At 43.0% G+C, this 17,542-nt stretch overlaps 1 protein-coding gene across 5 annotated transcripts in view; it reads right to left on the bottom strand.

The window, feature by feature from the left end:
• Positions 1–12,742: 12,742 nt before the first annotated feature.
• The window catches only part of LOC147740919 (membrane-spanning 4-domains subfamily A member 4A-like), a 151,534-nt gene continuing 146,734 nt past the window's right edge, over positions 12,743–17,542 (bottom strand). For all 5 annotated transcript variants that reach the window (XM_086952201.1, XM_086952203.1, XM_086952202.1 and 2 more), the window contains one exon: positions 12,743–13,369. In XM_086952201.1, coding sequence (XP_086808327.1) covers positions 13,157–13,369 — 213 coding nt within the window. In that variant the 3' untranslated portion in view covers positions 12,743–13,156. The remainder of the gene's footprint in view (positions 13,370–17,542) is intronic.

The raw sequence follows: 17,542 nt of genomic DNA, 5'->3' as shown, positions 1-17,542 counted from the left end.
GTATAATTTAGGTTTGTCAGATGACATACTCCATCACAAATGTTCTATTTGACGGATAGCATATCTACCGTATTACAAGTGAATTATATTCAATTGCACTTGCAATATGGTGTTAGGCGTGTGACTGAGTGCCCCATCCACCAAACTCTAAAGCAGTCCCTTAGTCTTCAAAGCCCCAACTCACCACTAAAGTACAGTACACATCTAACTCCCCCCATGATCTCAGGGAAGGCACATTGAGACTCACAGAGTGCCAGCAGAGACTACTATATGGGTCCAGTCCAGGTCCAGTTGGTGCTGTTCTGCTGGCTACTTCAAGGAAAAGGCCTCTTATTTATTTTATTTATTTATTTATTACATTTCTAGAGCGCACTATCACCTGACAGGCATCCTGGCGCTAGTAACTCGGCATGACAAACCTCCGTTAGACCTTACTGTAGCCTCTCCTAAAGCTTAGGAAATAATCATGTTTTTAAATTCCTTCTAAATGGAAGAAGGTCACTGATTTGTCTCAGCTCAAGAGGTAAGGTATTCCAGAGCTTTGCAGCAGCGACCCCAAAGGATCTACCACCTGCTCTAACTTTTTTAAATCTGGGGATTTTTATCAATTTTGCCCCAGATAAGCGCAAAGTTTGAGTAGGAACTCGAATTTGCGCTGAAGAGAGGTAGGACCCATTCCGTGCAGGGCCTTAAATACTAAGCAAAGTGATTTAAACTTGATTCTTTGTTTCACAGGGAGTCAATGCAGCTCTGCCAGGGCCAATGAAGCGGAGGACCTTCCGGACCAGCCTAATACTAATTTAGCTGCGGTTGACTGTAACCGCTGCAACCTGTCCAGTAGAAACTTTGAGGATTCAAGGAGCATGGCATTACAGTAATTAACTCGGCTAAGTATGGTACTCCGTGCTATCAGTGAATGTGCCAAGGGGGGAAGCAACTGAAAGATCTTACGTAAAAAACAATGATGGCCAGGCAGCAACCTACAACTTTTGTGACATGCGCCTCCAAAGTAAGATTACAATCGAATGTCACGCCCAGGTTGCGAACTGTCTTAACCGGCTGAACAAAATTAGGGGAATCAGAGGGCCAAAAATTACTAGGCAGCCCGGAAGGAATCCTTCCTGTGGCACAATAAATCACCTCCGTCTTAGATGCATTAAGTTGCAGCGAGTTATCTCTCAGCCACAGTTTCGTGTCCCGCAGGCAACTATGAAACCCCTCTGGAGAAGTTGACTGTGTTCCCTCCAGGGAAAGAATTAATTGTGTATCATCCGCGTAATTAACGATCTTAATGTTATGGCGCTTGACGACCGCCATCAGGGGTTTCATGTAGATATTAAAAAGAATTGGGCTGATGGCCGAGCCCTGTGGCACACCATGGGAGAAACTAGTGAAAACAGATTGGTAAGGAGAGAGGGACACTGCCTGTTGCCTACCTGACAGAAAAGACTGGAACCACCTAAGGGCACATCCCGTCACTCCCACCTCTATAAGTCATCTCACCAGAATTTCTTGGTTGACCGTATCGAAGGCGTATCGAAGGCGGCAGACAGGTCAAGCAGAATAAGAGCAGCTGTCTGCCAGCCCCCGAAGTTCGTCCATCGCGGTCACCAAGGCTGTCTCCGTGCTATGTGCCGGCCGAAACCCAAACTGTTCCACCTCCAAGAGTTTAGCTTGTTCAAAATATTTAGACAGCGTGCCACTCACCACCCGTTCTACTATTTTAGCTGGAAAAAGTAGGAGGGAAATGGGTCTAAAATTTTTGTGACACTCCGGATCGAGGAAGGGCTTCTTAAGCAGGGGTGTCACCAATGCCTGCTTCCACTGAGACAGTACTACTCCATCAGTGAGAGACTGATTACAAATCAGACAAAGCGATGTAGCTTATTGTCTTGTTGGAGTGCACTTTTTTCTCCTGGGTACTAGAGGGTACAGGTCCAGTCCTTCAAGGCTCCTCTCCCATCACAGACAGCAGGTTTTAGTCAACTTGGGATCTTCCACAGATCAAGGAAGTGTTCTGAAGTGGGTGCATGGAGGTGCCACACTTATGCTTGGCATAAGGTGGGGATGCCTCCTGGACATGCCCTAACCAATGAACTAAAAGTTTAAAGTGTCATCCCTGTTCCATCCTCCCAAGCTCTGGAGCACGCAAATGACCACACCACAGAGTTCCGAAACACACGTCTTTATTCTTTGGCATGGCACCGTTAACTGAACTCACTACATCATAAACTTTAGTGACCACACTCACATGCCTCCAGCTACATCCCAACTGATTACGTTACTTTGCAAGGAGTTAGCCGAGGACCAAAAGGGTCCTACTACACATGATCGTAAGGCACTACAATCCCTACCCATTTCCAAAATGATGAAAGTCTTCACTCTTCAAACTTGGGCTCTGAGGGATGGGTGTGTGTGGACGGGGTGTAATAAGGTAATCCTAGTGTCCTTCCACATTTAACACTACAATCTACTAAAATCCCATTTTACCCAGACCAAACTCAAGGACTGAATTCTAGTAGGATAAAAACAGAAGCCTTTAGCAACCAAACAATGATCCACAAGAATTGTCTCAGCTACCTTTTCTCTCCCCTTGTTCTATCTAAACCCAGCAGACCTGTCAAGAAGGATTTGACACTCAAATAAGATTTACAATTTTTTTGAAAAAATAGGAAGCCCATAGCCCCACCCTCCATGTTCTGCAGAGCTCAGAGGAGTCATCTTGGCTGCCCATTCAGGTGAGCCTTTGTTTTTTTCCTGGGAAGCATGTCACAGCTATTCACACCTATTCAAGGCTAATTACTGGCAGGGAACTCCTGGAGCAATCTTTGGTTATGTAGATCTTACAGGTGCGACATTTCAAAGAACTATAAACCACACATTGAAGGCCGAACACAGGACTAAGCATGGGCGAATTTTGCGAATCTCGCGTTCGCGAATTTTGCGGATTTGCGAACTCGCAATCCGCAAAATCCACGAATTCTCGCGAATTTGCGTTTTTTTTTTTTGTGTTCGCGCGGGTTTCTGCCAGGTCGCGAGGGTTTTGTACAATTTGGCAAACGCGAACTTACCTGTCGGGTCGCAAGTTTTGCGAACTTGTTGTTTCTACGTGTCCAGCCTGTTTGGGACACTCTTCTTCATCACTGCCACCCTCTGTCACCACTGCCACTCTCTGGTTCACCCATGCCACCCTCTGGCTCACCCATGCCACCCTCTGTTTCATCACAGCACCCTCTGGTTGTCCAGTGTACATTATTGTGGCAAAGCAAAGCACACCTTCCCTGCCTCAAGTGACCTGAATTAATTTGGGGCTGATTAATGTGTCACAGAATATTTTTTTAGCTGGCACCTGCTTCCTTAGTGCTTCCTGATTAGTGATCTTTTGCACTTGCTAAGTGCTTTCATTGTTGCAAAATTAGTTACAACACCTGCCCTGCCCCAACTGACAATAATGAATTAGGGGCTGATTAATGTGTCACTGGATTTGAACTTCCAGCCTGGCTCCTGCTTGTCACCCTTAGCTGTAATTCAGGACCTTTGTGGCATATGTGTAACTATTCTGAGGGTCAGAGCAGGGTCACATAATAGTTGCAAGTAGGCAACTGAACTCTGGAGGGGCCCCTCAGGAAGCACTACAGGAAATGGCTACTAATGATGAGCTTGAACTTTTGAACCTGGTAAGTAGTTTCAGTTTTGCTAAGATCGTATTTCTGCAATTTAGCGCTTATTCGCGGGGCGCGAAGTTGAACTGGGAAGCCGCGAACTCACGAGAACAGTGCGGGCAAGCCATAAAATCCGCTGCTCGCGGATTTGCGGATTTTGCGGGAAATTTGCGAATCTCGCGGATTGCGAATTTACCGAAAATCCGCAAAATCCGCGAGCGGAACGGATTTTCCGCCCTTACTTATACAGGACACACCTACCTGACCCAATGTCAGTAGTAATGCAATAATGTAATAAAGTTTGTGATGGTGTTTAGGGCCGGACATGTGCAGCACATGACTAATTGATTGAAAGTGCAGTATGATAAGTGAGCGAGTATTATTGTGAGATCTGACATTGGTGTTGCGAGTCAGTAAAGCGAGTCAGTAAAGCTGTATCAAGATGATACTGAATGCAAAGTGTCAGCAACTGACTGTTATAGGTGGGTGTTTTTGTGAGTGTGAAAGGGAACATACTTGCTGAGCTGAGTTGTGTATAGCTGTATGAGTGAATTGATCAGATGTGGTTTGAGTGTCTGTGGGTGAATAGGTGAGTGATATGTCTTCACGGTGGCTATATCAAGACTAAACGACTTTAGCACTACTTACTCTGGTCTTCTAGAGAAACAATGTACAAACATCATAGTTCACAGTGATAAGCAGTATTAACCATCCTCATAATATGGCACCTCGCTTTCATCGATGGTCTGCAAAGACTCCCAAAAAAGAAAATAGCCCACTTAAAAAAAATTCCAATGTGCTACAAAGCTACGCATGAAAGGGCGTTCCAACATGGTCGCACGGTTGAAGAGGACAGTGGCTAGACATGAAATGATGCTAGACTGTGCTGAAGGAGTTGTAGTAGTGTGAGAGGAAGATGCTTATTTGTTATGTGGAGGAGATACTGAACGGTATCTCCTGCAGCGCCTTGAGACCCTCACGGGTGAGTAGCGCGCTTTATGAACCCCTGATTGATTGATTGATTGATTGAATGGCTGTAGACATGTTCTCAAAGAGTGCAAGAAGGGTGTAGAGTGATTTTGTTTTGTTCTGGTTCACGAGAGGATACTTTTGAGAAAGTATAAGCAGCCATATTTATAGTAAAGTCATGCAGCACAGGAAATCACCATGCTGTTCTGTGTGACAGGGGAAGGGCAGGAATGCTCTGTGTTTAAGAGAGTGCATTGCAGCCTTTAGCCTTGCACTGGTGCTAATTTGGATGCGTAGCACAAACGTGTTGCATGCAGGATTGTTTTTGTGCAGAAAGGGGCACCTTCCTGCAAAAAAAATCCTGATAGGCATATTCCTCTTTCTATGTGTGCTGAAGAATGCAGCACGCATGAAAAGAGAAAGTAATCAGGAGAAGTGAATATATTTCTCCTTGATATGTCTCCCCTGAGAAGGAGTATCATTTTGGCGCATTCCTAGGTCTACCAGTGATGGTAAATCTGGGAGTCCGTCGAAATCCATGGGAGTTGTGCAGGAACACCCATGCAATGCCCATGCAACGCCATCCCAGAGCCGAGTAAAGCAACACAGAGATTTGTGCTGCAGTGCATTACTGCAGACTTATAAAACAACTCAGGGCCAGACAATATTTCCCTTGTAAATATGCCCCTTGGATTATAGAAGAGAATGAGATGAAGGTGTTAATGGACTGGGGCTAGCAGTAAGGATCAGTTAGAGTCTCTGGCCCGATTCACAGAACTAACTTAAGACAAAATCCTAAACTTACTACTTTTGGTATTCACAGAAGTTAGGATTTTGTCTTAAGTTTGTCTTAGGACAGATTTAAGACAGACTTAAGTTAGGATTTTGTCTTAAGTCTGTCTTAAGACAAACTTAAGACAAAATCCTAACTTCTGTGAATACCAAAAGTAGTAAGTTTAGGATTTTGTCTTAAGTTAGTTCTGTGAATCGGGCCCAAAGTGTTAAGGGATTCACTCTTGAGAAGTAGAATGAAGAGGCAGAAGGGATGCACATCTAATATTGAGGAAGTGTGGTTGGGACCTGTTGTCAATCAGGTTTTGGTATCAGCAGAGGCGACAGATTCCAGACCAGCACTCTAGAAATTATGAATAAGGTACTTATTTATATGGCTGTTGGAAAATGGCCCTCTCTGAAGTGTCACCCTTAAACATTTGACTTCCTCCTCTTTTTCTGACCTTCATTTTGTAGGCCTTAGGACTCTGAGCACTTTACCACTTCTGCAGTGGTAGCTGCCACTGAGTAGTAAGGGTGGGGAGGAAAAAAAATATATCACTTAGTTGGCTGCCGGCTGCCACCACTCCTCTGTCCTCTTCTTTTCCTCCCAGACTGGAAGCAGGAAGCACACAGGCTTCCCTAGCCAATCACAGCGCTGCTGACACCAACATGACAGCTGGGCCATGATTGGTCTGAGCGGCGGTCAGACAGGGAGTGGGAGCCTGTGCATGTTATCCACCCAGGCTGTGCATTACAGCGAAGTAGAGAACATGCCCAAGATGGCCAGCCAAACCGTCAGCGCACTTAAATACACCAACTACTCCTGCCCCTGCTGGGTGTGACGACAGACCAGCCCCACCCCATAGAACAGCCGCTGAAACATTTAATGATAATTACATTGTGTTATTATCATTGAATTTTTCTGTTTTCCACTTCTCAAAGCGCAGGAGGGTGGTGCTCCTCTGCCTTAGGGATGGAGTAGCTGATGCACTGCTGACCAGTGTTAAATTGCATGTGCTTCTCCTCCAAGTATGGTGACTCTGGTGTTTACCCAATTGACATATTTAGTTTCCTTGTATGTCCCTTGTAAATTGGTATACCATGTACCCAGGGCTTGTAACCTAAATGCTACTGGTGGGTCTGCAGCATTGATTGTGTTATGCACACAAGTAGCTTTTTAAAACTTTCACATTTAAATCTAATTTTCAAGCATTAAGTACCCTTTTATTACATGTAAGTCACCCCTAAGGTAGGCCCTAGGTAGCCCCAAGGGCAGGGTGCTGTGTTAGTAATAAGCAGGACAAGTACTGTCACGTAACTTCTAAAAATACATAGGATCTAAACGTTTAGACAACATAAACTAAGGGATTGTTGTCTAGACTGATTCGGGAATATTCCCAAAGGATATGTTAACCCTTAGACCAGCTAGCTCATAGTGCCACCATAAACCCCCTCACCTTACCAATGGGCGAATACTTGTTGGCAACTGTCGAACATGACAACCCTTGATCCTTCAGGGATCTATGAAACAGTACAGTACTTTTTCGCTTAGTCAATCCTGCTCATTGGGTGTCGGAGCGATACACAAAATGAACAATGGGGACGTTTTCAATAAGTATTATTTGAACCAGCGCCATTCTAGTATAAAGCTTGTTTGCTGCGAACATCATTAGACAAAAGCAAATGTATAAGATTACAAGCACCAACAGAGTAAATAGAAGTTAGAATTATACCACAGTGGATAACCAGTGAATATATGCAGACATATAATCATGACAGTAATCAAGCGTAATCCTATGATGCAAACCCTACCTAAGTGGACCTAGCATGTATGTGGGTGTAAAGCCAAGAATCCCCTCGGAAAGAGCCAACCCCATTACCTGATGGGAGAGAACGAAAGACCCTGTCTTGGTCTCACACCCCGCAAGGGATGACAGACCACTGCGTGCTGGAGCTTCTGCGTGCAGGGACCTCAGTGTCTTGTGTCAGCATGAAAGCTTCTCCTCTGTCTATCTAGTGAAGGTATGGTTCTTTTTTACCATAAACATAGCCTCAGGGTTCCTAACACAATCGATATTTTGTGAGTATGATTATGTAAATGATGCTAAATCAAAACATGCAATTATGCAAAGTTGTTCTTTCACCTTAGGATGAAGATTACCATGACTTTTATACAGAGTATGTTAATCCTGTTATGTATGTCATGTGTAGGGGACTTTTCTCAGAATCCTCATGCATAATAAATGAGGGAAGTTTCAAGGAAACCGATCAACATTTATTCAGCACATAACTGGGTAAAAGGTCAGTGCTAGAATCCTTATGCAGAGCAAGGTAGAACAAATGTAGGTGAAAGATCGTTTGGCTCCTTAGGCCTAGATGGGGGTACATAACAGTACTGTTAAGTGTGGCATGTCCTGACAAACAACAATGGCCATCAAGCAGGACTCAAACATACACATATAAAGGCCGCAATAAAACCCACACCCTGCCAACTAAGCATGTTTTATTTTATTGGTGCTTGCAGATCATGGGTTTCTTGTTAAGGGCATGAAGCCCTAAAGAAATGCAACCACAATACAAATCAACCAAAACTTATATTATATGCTCTGACAGTCACTTTAGGGTGAAGGGGAGCGCACCCTGTGGATTATGAGAGTGGATAATATATTATGATATAAAGTGAAGAAACTAGGATGGTGGGAGGGTGAGGTGACCAAGAGATGATGGGATCGGTGAAGATAAGAATTTACTGTCACGGAGTCTGTGACCTGCCCTTTGATATATATTATAACAGGATAGCAGACCTTTAGCTAAGTAGGCTGCTGTTATGTTTTGCACCTTTTTTTGCAATTTGTTTTCTTAGGTTGAGAATAAAGAATACACATGGATGGCAGATTACTTATATTTCCTAATATTGACAGCTCAAAACAAAGGCAGGAAGCTTGCAGGGTTGTAAGAGTTTTTTTTTATTATGAATTGCTCAGTCTAAAGTGGGGCTGCAGTGGGATAAAGCGTTTGACATAAGCTGCTCTCCACTCTGCAGCTGTCATCCTAGTTCCTCCCGCATAGCTTGACCATACATCCTAGTTTATCAGGAGTGTGCCAATCTTTATGCATGCTTACCAGGGCCCTAAGAGTATCTCTCAGGATAGATGAACAGTGGCGGACACTAGCATGGTAAATTGATGGGGCAACTTACCTGCCACCTTGCCACGCTCTTCAGCTCCCGATGCACAGATGTTGCACACACAGGCTCCAACACTCCTCTGAGCCAATCCAAATGCTGATATTACCCAGCATGAGAGAAGCGCCAGATTGGGTGTAGAGGGCTGGTTTTAGGCTTCAGCAGGGACTGTGAGCCTGTACTCCTAAGCCCTACTGATATCTCCGAGCAACAGCCTGGAGATATCCAAGTGCACATGTCAGTTTGGCCGACATAAGACAGCCGCCCAAACCGACATGCGCACTTGGTGCCCTGTGCCCACCACACCTCCTGCTGCTAAGTACCCCGCCCTCAAGACTCCGCTGTGGCTCCGGCTTCTACATGTAAAATAAAATTATAATAATGGAGTATTAATATTTTCTTTATTATCATTTTATTTTACATGCGTCTGCTGGCTCCAGCAGTGGGGCAACACTTCTCTGCCATAACAGGGGAGCGGTTCTTGCAAATGAATACCCTGGTTTCAGCATTAGGAAGTCCTTCTACAGAGAAGGCAGAGATGTACTTGTCACAGGTAGTCTGTGTTTTTCCCTGACTGTCCTAGTGTGACAAACTGCCCCCACTCTAATACCAACAATTGAGAGCCTGTGTGGCTAGGTCCAAGGTTTGCAATTGGAACGGGTCCAGGCTCTACCTGCCTTAGTGGGTGACCCTAACCACAAACGGCGAGTATAGGTTGAGGAGCAGAGAAGGGAGAGAAAAATGTAATGTTAACTACACTCTGTGCAGATCTGGGTGGGTGCTACTTGACTGCCATGATCTCCACTGTGGAAAATATTAATAAGTTGTTTTTATATATATGCTTGATAGGCTACTTTTGATGTTTCCATGTAAAGCTAAAGTATATAAAAAATGATGGATGGAATTGAGATTGCAATTTCAAGGTTCCAGGGTGTCAAAAGGACACCCTGTGGCACCCCTGAAATCTGCATATGGGTACATCTTGCACACACACATGCCCTTAGGGCATATTTGTGTGTAAAATGGAACTTTGAAAAATGCACTTTAGTGCATTTTTCAAAGTTTTTTGCAAATTACCATGAAGTTCAACTTCATGTTAATTTGCTCCCCCTATTAGCGAAATTGCTAATTCTTTAACTTTAATGCATTGCATTTAAGGAATCTAAATTTGAGATTCCTCTAAATGCAATAGCAATTTAAGTAATCGCAATTTTGTGATTTCTTAAATTGCGATTTATGCATTTGGGATGATGCATCCTAAATGCAAAAATACCGGTCGCAAAGGGGCAGATTCTGATAATCTGCCCCTTTACGAGCGGGTTTTAGCTTGATGCATCTATGCCTATGTCTGTGTGATCACATGTAGATGTTTGTCAAATGGAACTCGTGTTCCATTTTAAGCCTACTGTAAATCTAGGGCCTCATTATGATGTTGGTCAGAAAGCATTTCTGACTGACTCTGGTTCAGGGAGTCTGACCGACCCATTACGATCTTTCCGAACACCGTTCAGTCTGTGTTCCCACTGACTACACTGCTCCCTTTTAAAAAAGGGGTGGTTGCGGAAAATGTTGCACCATGTGGATGGCACCACATGGTGCCTGAAACACTGTGCATGGTTGTAAAGAAGAGTCCCATGGGTACCCCCAAGGGCCCCAACCGGACGCCTCCGGGTGAAGGGGGTCCTGCTACAGGCCCCCAAAATCAGTGTCTGACAGCCGTTTTGTGTCGGACAGACCGATTCGGACAGGCTGTCTGAATCCGACATTGTAATACATCAGTCAGAAACATGGTCCATAGACCTGTACGATTCCGCTCTGACCAACTCAGAGTCTCCAAATGCCAGTCCGAACCGAGTTGGAAGGACCGAACGGTTACCTTTCCATTGTAATCTGTCGGTCGGAAATGTTCCCGGGTCAGTCGGGAACATAGGTTCTGCCACGGGTTAGAAAGTACTGAATGCCGTTCGGAGCCTTTCCTGCCGATATCGTAATCGGCCCATAAGTTGTTACAAAGGGTACAGGCTTCTACCTCATAATATACGCACATCATGAATAGGGGAAAACAGCAGAGGAAGGGAACAATTAGTCTAGTTGTGTTTTCAGAAATACTTTCTATAGTCAAAGATTAACATAGCTGCCAATTTGCCCAGGTCCATGTGTGACTAGGTACTCCAGTCCAGGATTTTTATTTGCATTTTAACAGTTATAGTCCTGGTTTTGCATTACGAATCCCCAAAATTAAAGAAAATAACTGAACTGCTGCCATCAGTCATGCGTGGAAAGCTGGTTTAACTGAATTAACCATTGGGACCTATTAACTCACAAGTCAGTGAATAAGGTTTTGCTGTGGCCTCTCTTAAACCCAACACTGCCATTGCATTTTAATCCCATGATGGCGAATGCCCAGCCTGCGGGTAGCATGTATGTGGTGGTGCATATAGGTCCAGAACAGTAGATGCAGCAGTCTGTTTACCAGTGCTCTCAAGTTGCTTCATGTCATGTGTCATATATGCAACACAGTGTGATCAGACAGAGTAGAGTTTCTTACCATTGACACACGTCTGAGGGTTGTGCAGATCCATAATAAACATTTGTTGCTAAAGGCTAGGAAGAAGACACATCCAGCCTTCACTTTGCTTATCTGCCAGTTTGCAGACAAGGGCAGCAGTGACTGTTTCAATGCTGAACATCGGTTCTGTTCTTTATAAAGATATGCAGATGTTAAACGTCTATGAAATTTGAAGGAGGCTTCTTTTGGTGCTAGGTTTAACTTAATTAGCAAAGAGAAAGATGGGGTTTGGGATACTGATGTAAAGAAGCATTATTATACCATTTTAATGTCACAACATGTGCTACTATTCTGCCTCCTAACAAGTATCACGGTCAGTATCTTGTTTACTATTATTATAGTTACCATTCATGTTGAATGCACTAGGATAGAATTTCAATTTTAATAAATCTTGATAATATATTTCCTGGTTTCCTAGTGTTCTTGAGTGTGCCTGTTCATGATGAAATAGTGTTTGAGTTTTCAGTAAATATACTTATGGAATCTCACAGAACCTCATGTCAACTAGAAAATACCTCACTCAACTAAAACTTAGAAAATACCTCACTCAACTAAAACTTAGAAAATACCTCACTCAACTAAAACTTAACTCCTGTGCAAAGTGGATTGCCGGGCGGTTGCAGTCCACTGGCTTTGCCGTCCTAGGTTGGCACATAAGTCCTTAGTGCCAAAAGGTCTAGAAAACCTATTTCTCAGCCGTATTCTGGGACGAAATTCAGAACATTTATCACTACTAAGTTTCTTTATAAAAAATAGGGGATATTTAAGCTTTATTGGCCATTGATTAAACTGTAATAATGACTAACGTCCTCAGTATGCAGAGTTTGCTAATGACTGTTAATTTCCTGATTTGCAATTATCAGCCTTAGATGGAGGGCGGGGCAGCATAATGAGAACAGGGAATACTAACAGCTGACACCATGTAGTCTTTTGGCAATAGAGTATGAAATCCAGCTCCCTGATCTTACCAACACAGGTAAAAAAAGTGTTCAGTGTGTGCTCCCCCTTCCTGCAGCTGAACCTACAAAGTAGGCAAACACCAGTAGTTAAGGCCATCAGTCTAATCAGTCTGAATACATATGCACATTCAGGTGTGGCAAAATTACTCAGCTCAATGGTTCTCAAGTGATCAGCTCCTGAATGAAGAAAGGGAGAAGGGACTTACAGGTTACACACAGCTGTGACCAACATATTCCTAGGCCACTAAACTATCTTACCAAGTTTAGAAGGCGCGCATGTGAAGGTTGGACATAATTCTGGGAGTAAAAGAAAATAAATGTAATTTAAACTATTGCACTTCCAGGCCATTTCAGAAGACCAGAAAAATACAACATTGTGGATGTATGGCAAGTTACTGGATGTGCTATGAAGCGCTTAAAAAGGCCTAGTATTAGGGTAGCCTGTGGACGCAATAGAAGAGCTCTTGTCTTGAACACACTAGCCCTATCCCCCTGCCCAACCATGACTGGTACTGAAGCACAAAACATGTACCAAAAAGGAATAGGGTACCAGGGGTGTGAGGAGGGAGTGGGGGTTGTGATAGAACCTGAATTACCCAGCAAATCCTGTGTCTAGAATAAGACATTTGTTTCACTGTATTAGACTTTAATAAAAAAATTAGCAAGTGGGAAAGTACATCAAAAGACTTTCGAAATTAAAAAAAATCATTGCATTCTCCAGAATAATCTTGCGAGAATGCATTTTACTGTGCACTAGTAAAATTTGTGAAGTGGATGATATTTGCATTCCATTGTTGTGTGGGGTTATGTCAATTCTCTTTCTCATTTACTTGTCTGCTGAGAGATTCTACATGTATTAACATACTTACAGCTATCACATTGAGCTTGCTAGCGGTGTATGAACATGTGAGACTGGTGAGTACATTTTCAAGGTTGTTTAATGTGTTATTATATAGGTAGTCCAGAAAGCCTAACTCTGTTCTTCAACTGTTAAGGTACTAGCATCTCTCTTGGCAGCTGTACTGGCCATGCCTTCTTCCTACACCTCATTGGAATCACCCGGAACATCCTTGTAGTAAGTTGGTGGTGGTGCAGTAGGGACTTCTGATGTCACTCCTGGCACTGGTGGCACTCCATAGAATTTTGACATGTCTTGCATCATGGGAATCCCATGGCACACTGGTAGTCCGCTTCCTTGCGTCAAGTGGAATCTTGGGTCTCCCGTGCCATTATTCTCAGCTACAAAAGAAGGCTGCAAGAAAAGGCACCTTATCATTTTCTTGTCATTCTTATAATAGTGCAGCTAATCAATCAAGAAATTCTTTAAAGATGCATAATAGTGAGCATAAAGTTTAATGCAAGACCTAACCATCATTTGTCACACCCACAAATACTTCATACAGAAAACTACTGAGACTTTGAATCATTCTAGGCGTTGAATCATCATAAATAAAAAAAAACTGCCTTATTCAAAAGCAGTCCCAGACATGGAGGTCTGCTGAACTTAGCAGGTCACCATAACTGGGAGCGATAGCCATTTCCAATGTGGTTGCAAATTGCGAGTGCCTCATGAATATTGATTAGGCATGCAATTTTCGACGCCATTGGGAATCGCAAACCGTGTCTCTGACACTATTGTACATTGGTATTAGGGAATTGCAAGTTGGACTTGCAATTTTTCGCAATTTGCAAATTGCTAATGCCAATGGTTGTACATCTGTCCCCAAGTGCCATATGCCGAAGAAACAGACTGGATACCAGAACCTTCCTGACACAATGCTCTACACACACACACAAAAGGCCAAGCGACCAGTTGAGGCAAGTAGAAATTGAACAACATTGATTGGCATTAAATTCCTTGTTTAAAAGTTTGTAATTGTCAAGAGGCATTGTGGGAGGTGGGTGTGCGATTTCAATGTTGACTGCTGGATGACATTCACTTGTAGGATTAGCTTCTTGCAAGGTAGAATGCCGATCGAAATTAGGTCAACAAGTGAAAGTGTGAACTTCATTTGGACATTATGCCAGTGGAAAAGTACAATGAACTGTCTCCAGTGCCCTTTTTAACCCCATCGAAGACCAAAGTGTACACGTGGACCACTTTTACACCACTGTAAAGTCAAGGTCATTCAAAGCAACTGTGAAGCATAAAAAGATGAAAGTATAAGCACCAATTCATGTCTTGCCAGGCACTTCATCAAGTGCAAGTCTACTCAGTTTCTGTACTGATACTGACATGGGGCTGATTTCTGTAAACAACACTTTCAATTCCTATAATGAGATGGTGAATCTGTTTCAGTTTTGTTTAATGGACTGGGAAGACTTAAAACTATGAAAGTGCAACTTACGATATATTAGGACATCGTCCTGTTTCTCAAAGAGATCATCCAATTGTACTACATTTAAGATTTGCGAGGGGCTAATGCCAATGTACTACTTTTACAAGAGGCTATTGAGAAAGAACTTGAGATACTATTATAGCATGACATCATTGAGCGATGCACTGGTCTGACACCATGGGTATCATCCATAGTGGTAGTGCCGAAAAAGGATAGTGGGGGAGCTATGCGCACCTGCATTGATATGCGCCAAGAAATAAGGCAATTGAAAGAGAACGAAATCCCAGTCTGCACATTGCTGACATGATTACGTAGCTTAATGGAGCCACTGCCTTTTCTTGACTCGATTTGAACAAGGGATATGACCAACTCAAAATGAAAGAGAATTGCAGGTACACTACTACCTTTTTGACTCATGTTGCTTTATTTAGACATAAAATGCTAAGTATAAGAGTATCACCAGTTGCAGAAATTTTTCAGGATATCGTTCGCCGCATGACACAGCCAATCACAAATGGGGCTGTAGTTGGTCAGTAAGGTTTGGGGGGTGTAGCTAAGTTTCAGATTTTCTGACAATCAGGCTGGGACAGCATGTTCATTTTTATTAGAGAAGTAGAGCATGAGGGGATGTTTAAAAGCCAATGGAAAGGGAAAGGAGTGTGGAATGTGAGGGTTACTTAGAACACAGTATTTTGTAAAGTAGACATGTTTTATGATCTTCAAAACAGAAGAGTGTATGCATGTTTTTGTCTGAGTGAGTATTTAAAAATCCCAGGGGAAATCCAACAGACACCTTATCATGCCCGACTGAAAGCTCCTGTACACAACTATTTGCTAAATTATATATTTAGTAAGATTGTGTGGCACCCCAAACACACACCCTGAAGCTGCACCTCGGTCACAAATGCTTTCAATTACAGTGATGACATACTAGTTTTTGGGGCCACACGAAAGAAACATGATAAAGGCCTTAAACAAGTGTGTAGTATGCTTGCCGATGCAGGTCTCACTTTAAATGCGGCAAAGTATTTGTTTGATTAAACCAAACTCAAGTTCTTTGGTCATATTTTTTCTAAAGGGGGAATTCCTCCGGATCCAAATAAAGTCCAAGTCTTGTCACTCCCTGCTTCCTCACAAGATGTAACTATGCTACGATCCTTCAATGATATGGCCAGTTACATTTCAAGGTTCGTGCATGACTTTGCCACTGTAAGTGCCCCATTGACAGACATAACGAAAAACAAACTGTCCCATTTCAATGGTCAAGTGAATGTGAACAAAGCATCAAATAAAATCAAGCTTGCAATTGAGAACTCAACTGAAATGGCATACTTTGATCCAAAACTGCAGTTGGAGGTTGTTGTTGATGCTAGCCCCTGGGGTTGGGGGCTATACGTGCCGAACCCTCTTTACATCCCAATGCCCCAAAACATATTGTGGCTTATGCTAGCCAAAGTGTGTCATCAACAGATCGTGCCTATTCACAACCTGAAAAAGAAAGCCTCACTATGGTGTGGGCATTTTTATGTGTTCCTACATGGAAAACATTTCACAGTTGTCACCGACCACCAAACACTGCTGACCATTTTCGCCAATCCTAAAGCCAAGATGCCTCCTTGCATTGAAAGGTGGGGGTTGCGACTACAGCAGTATGATTATATGATTGTGCATTGACCAGGAAAACATCAAAACACTGCTGACTACTAGGCACGTGTGCCAATACAGTGTCCTTGCACTACTTCTAAAGTGACTGATGCTTATGTTAACTTAATTGTACAATCCAGTACCCCTGCTGCCATATCCGTAGAACAAATCATTACTGCCACAAGTACTGACAGGGATTTGATAATAGTCCAAGACATTATTACACACCAATTGTGGCGAAAACATGTGGAAAACATACTCAACCTCTTCATGATGACCTTGAATACTAGAAATTCAAAAAGGCGCAGAAAGAAATTTCAGTTACCTTACGAAGGACCGTCAATTCTCATACCCGAGAGGGTGAGATAACAAGGTATTGAACGGATTCAGGAGGGACGCCATGGAGTTGTTGCTATAAAACCAGCTCTACGAGACCGAGTGTGGTTCCCTCGTCTTGATAAAAAGTTGAAAAATAGCTAAAGGCACGTCATTTGTGCAACTGTTTGTCATCTAAGACAGCCCAACATGCATTAAACATGTCTGATCACCCAAAGAATGCATGGGAGAAGATTGCAACTTACTTATAATTGTCAATCAATATTCACATTTTCCCCTTGTGGAAGATCTTTTGCCAGCTACTCATGACAGAGTCATTGAGACTCCAGAGATTATTTTTGCAACATGGGGTATTCCTTTGATTTTGAAATCTGACAATGGCCCGCCAATAGTCAAGGATTTAAAGACTTTCTCATTCATCTAAATGCCAAGCATCAGAAGAGCATATCTCTCTGACACAGGCAAATGGTGTGGTCGAGAGATCTATAAGCACCCTCAAGAAGACTGTTCAGCGCACTGCGCTGAAAAAACTGGAACTCAAATCAGTTCTTCAGTCTACGCTTCTGCATACAGTTCAACTCCCCAATCTATCACAAGTGAATGTCCTGCCACCTAAATAGTTGTGAGAGCCATAGGCACATAAATTCCACTGAGACATCTATTGACATTGGTGAACTTTGCACTGCTGGTACATCTCACAAACACAAAATGAAGACCTATGCAGATAGACACCGCTGTGCTTGGTACATTGTGTTCAACAATGGAAACCAAGTTATCGTCAGTCAGAAATGGAAATGCAAGTCCGATGCGCCTTTTGATGCTGACCAACTGAGGGCTGTGACTAGTAAAGGACTGTTCACCATCCTGGAAAGTCTGTTTTACGAACTTCTTCACATTTCAAGCAACTGACTCGACCTTCGCCAACTCCAGATGTCAAGAGTGAGACTTGTCCACTTCAGAATCCAGAGAACACAATGACTATACCAATGTCTCTATCACTAACGTTAGTCATGGATACTTCTCTGGTATCTCCGCAGCCTCACATGACAAGATCTGGACGATTGATTTGAGCTCCAAAATTACTTATTGAAGAGTTATAATGCATA

Source organism: Lissotriton vulgaris, chromosome 1_1 (genome assembly GCF_964263255.1).
Source record: "Lissotriton vulgaris chromosome 1_1, aLisVul1.2, whole genome shotgun sequence".
Lineage (NCBI taxonomy): Eukaryota > Metazoa > Chordata > Amphibia > Caudata > Salamandridae > Lissotriton > Lissotriton vulgaris.
Note: the sequence above shows the minus strand (reverse complement) of the source record. Positions and strands in the feature narration are given on the sequence as shown.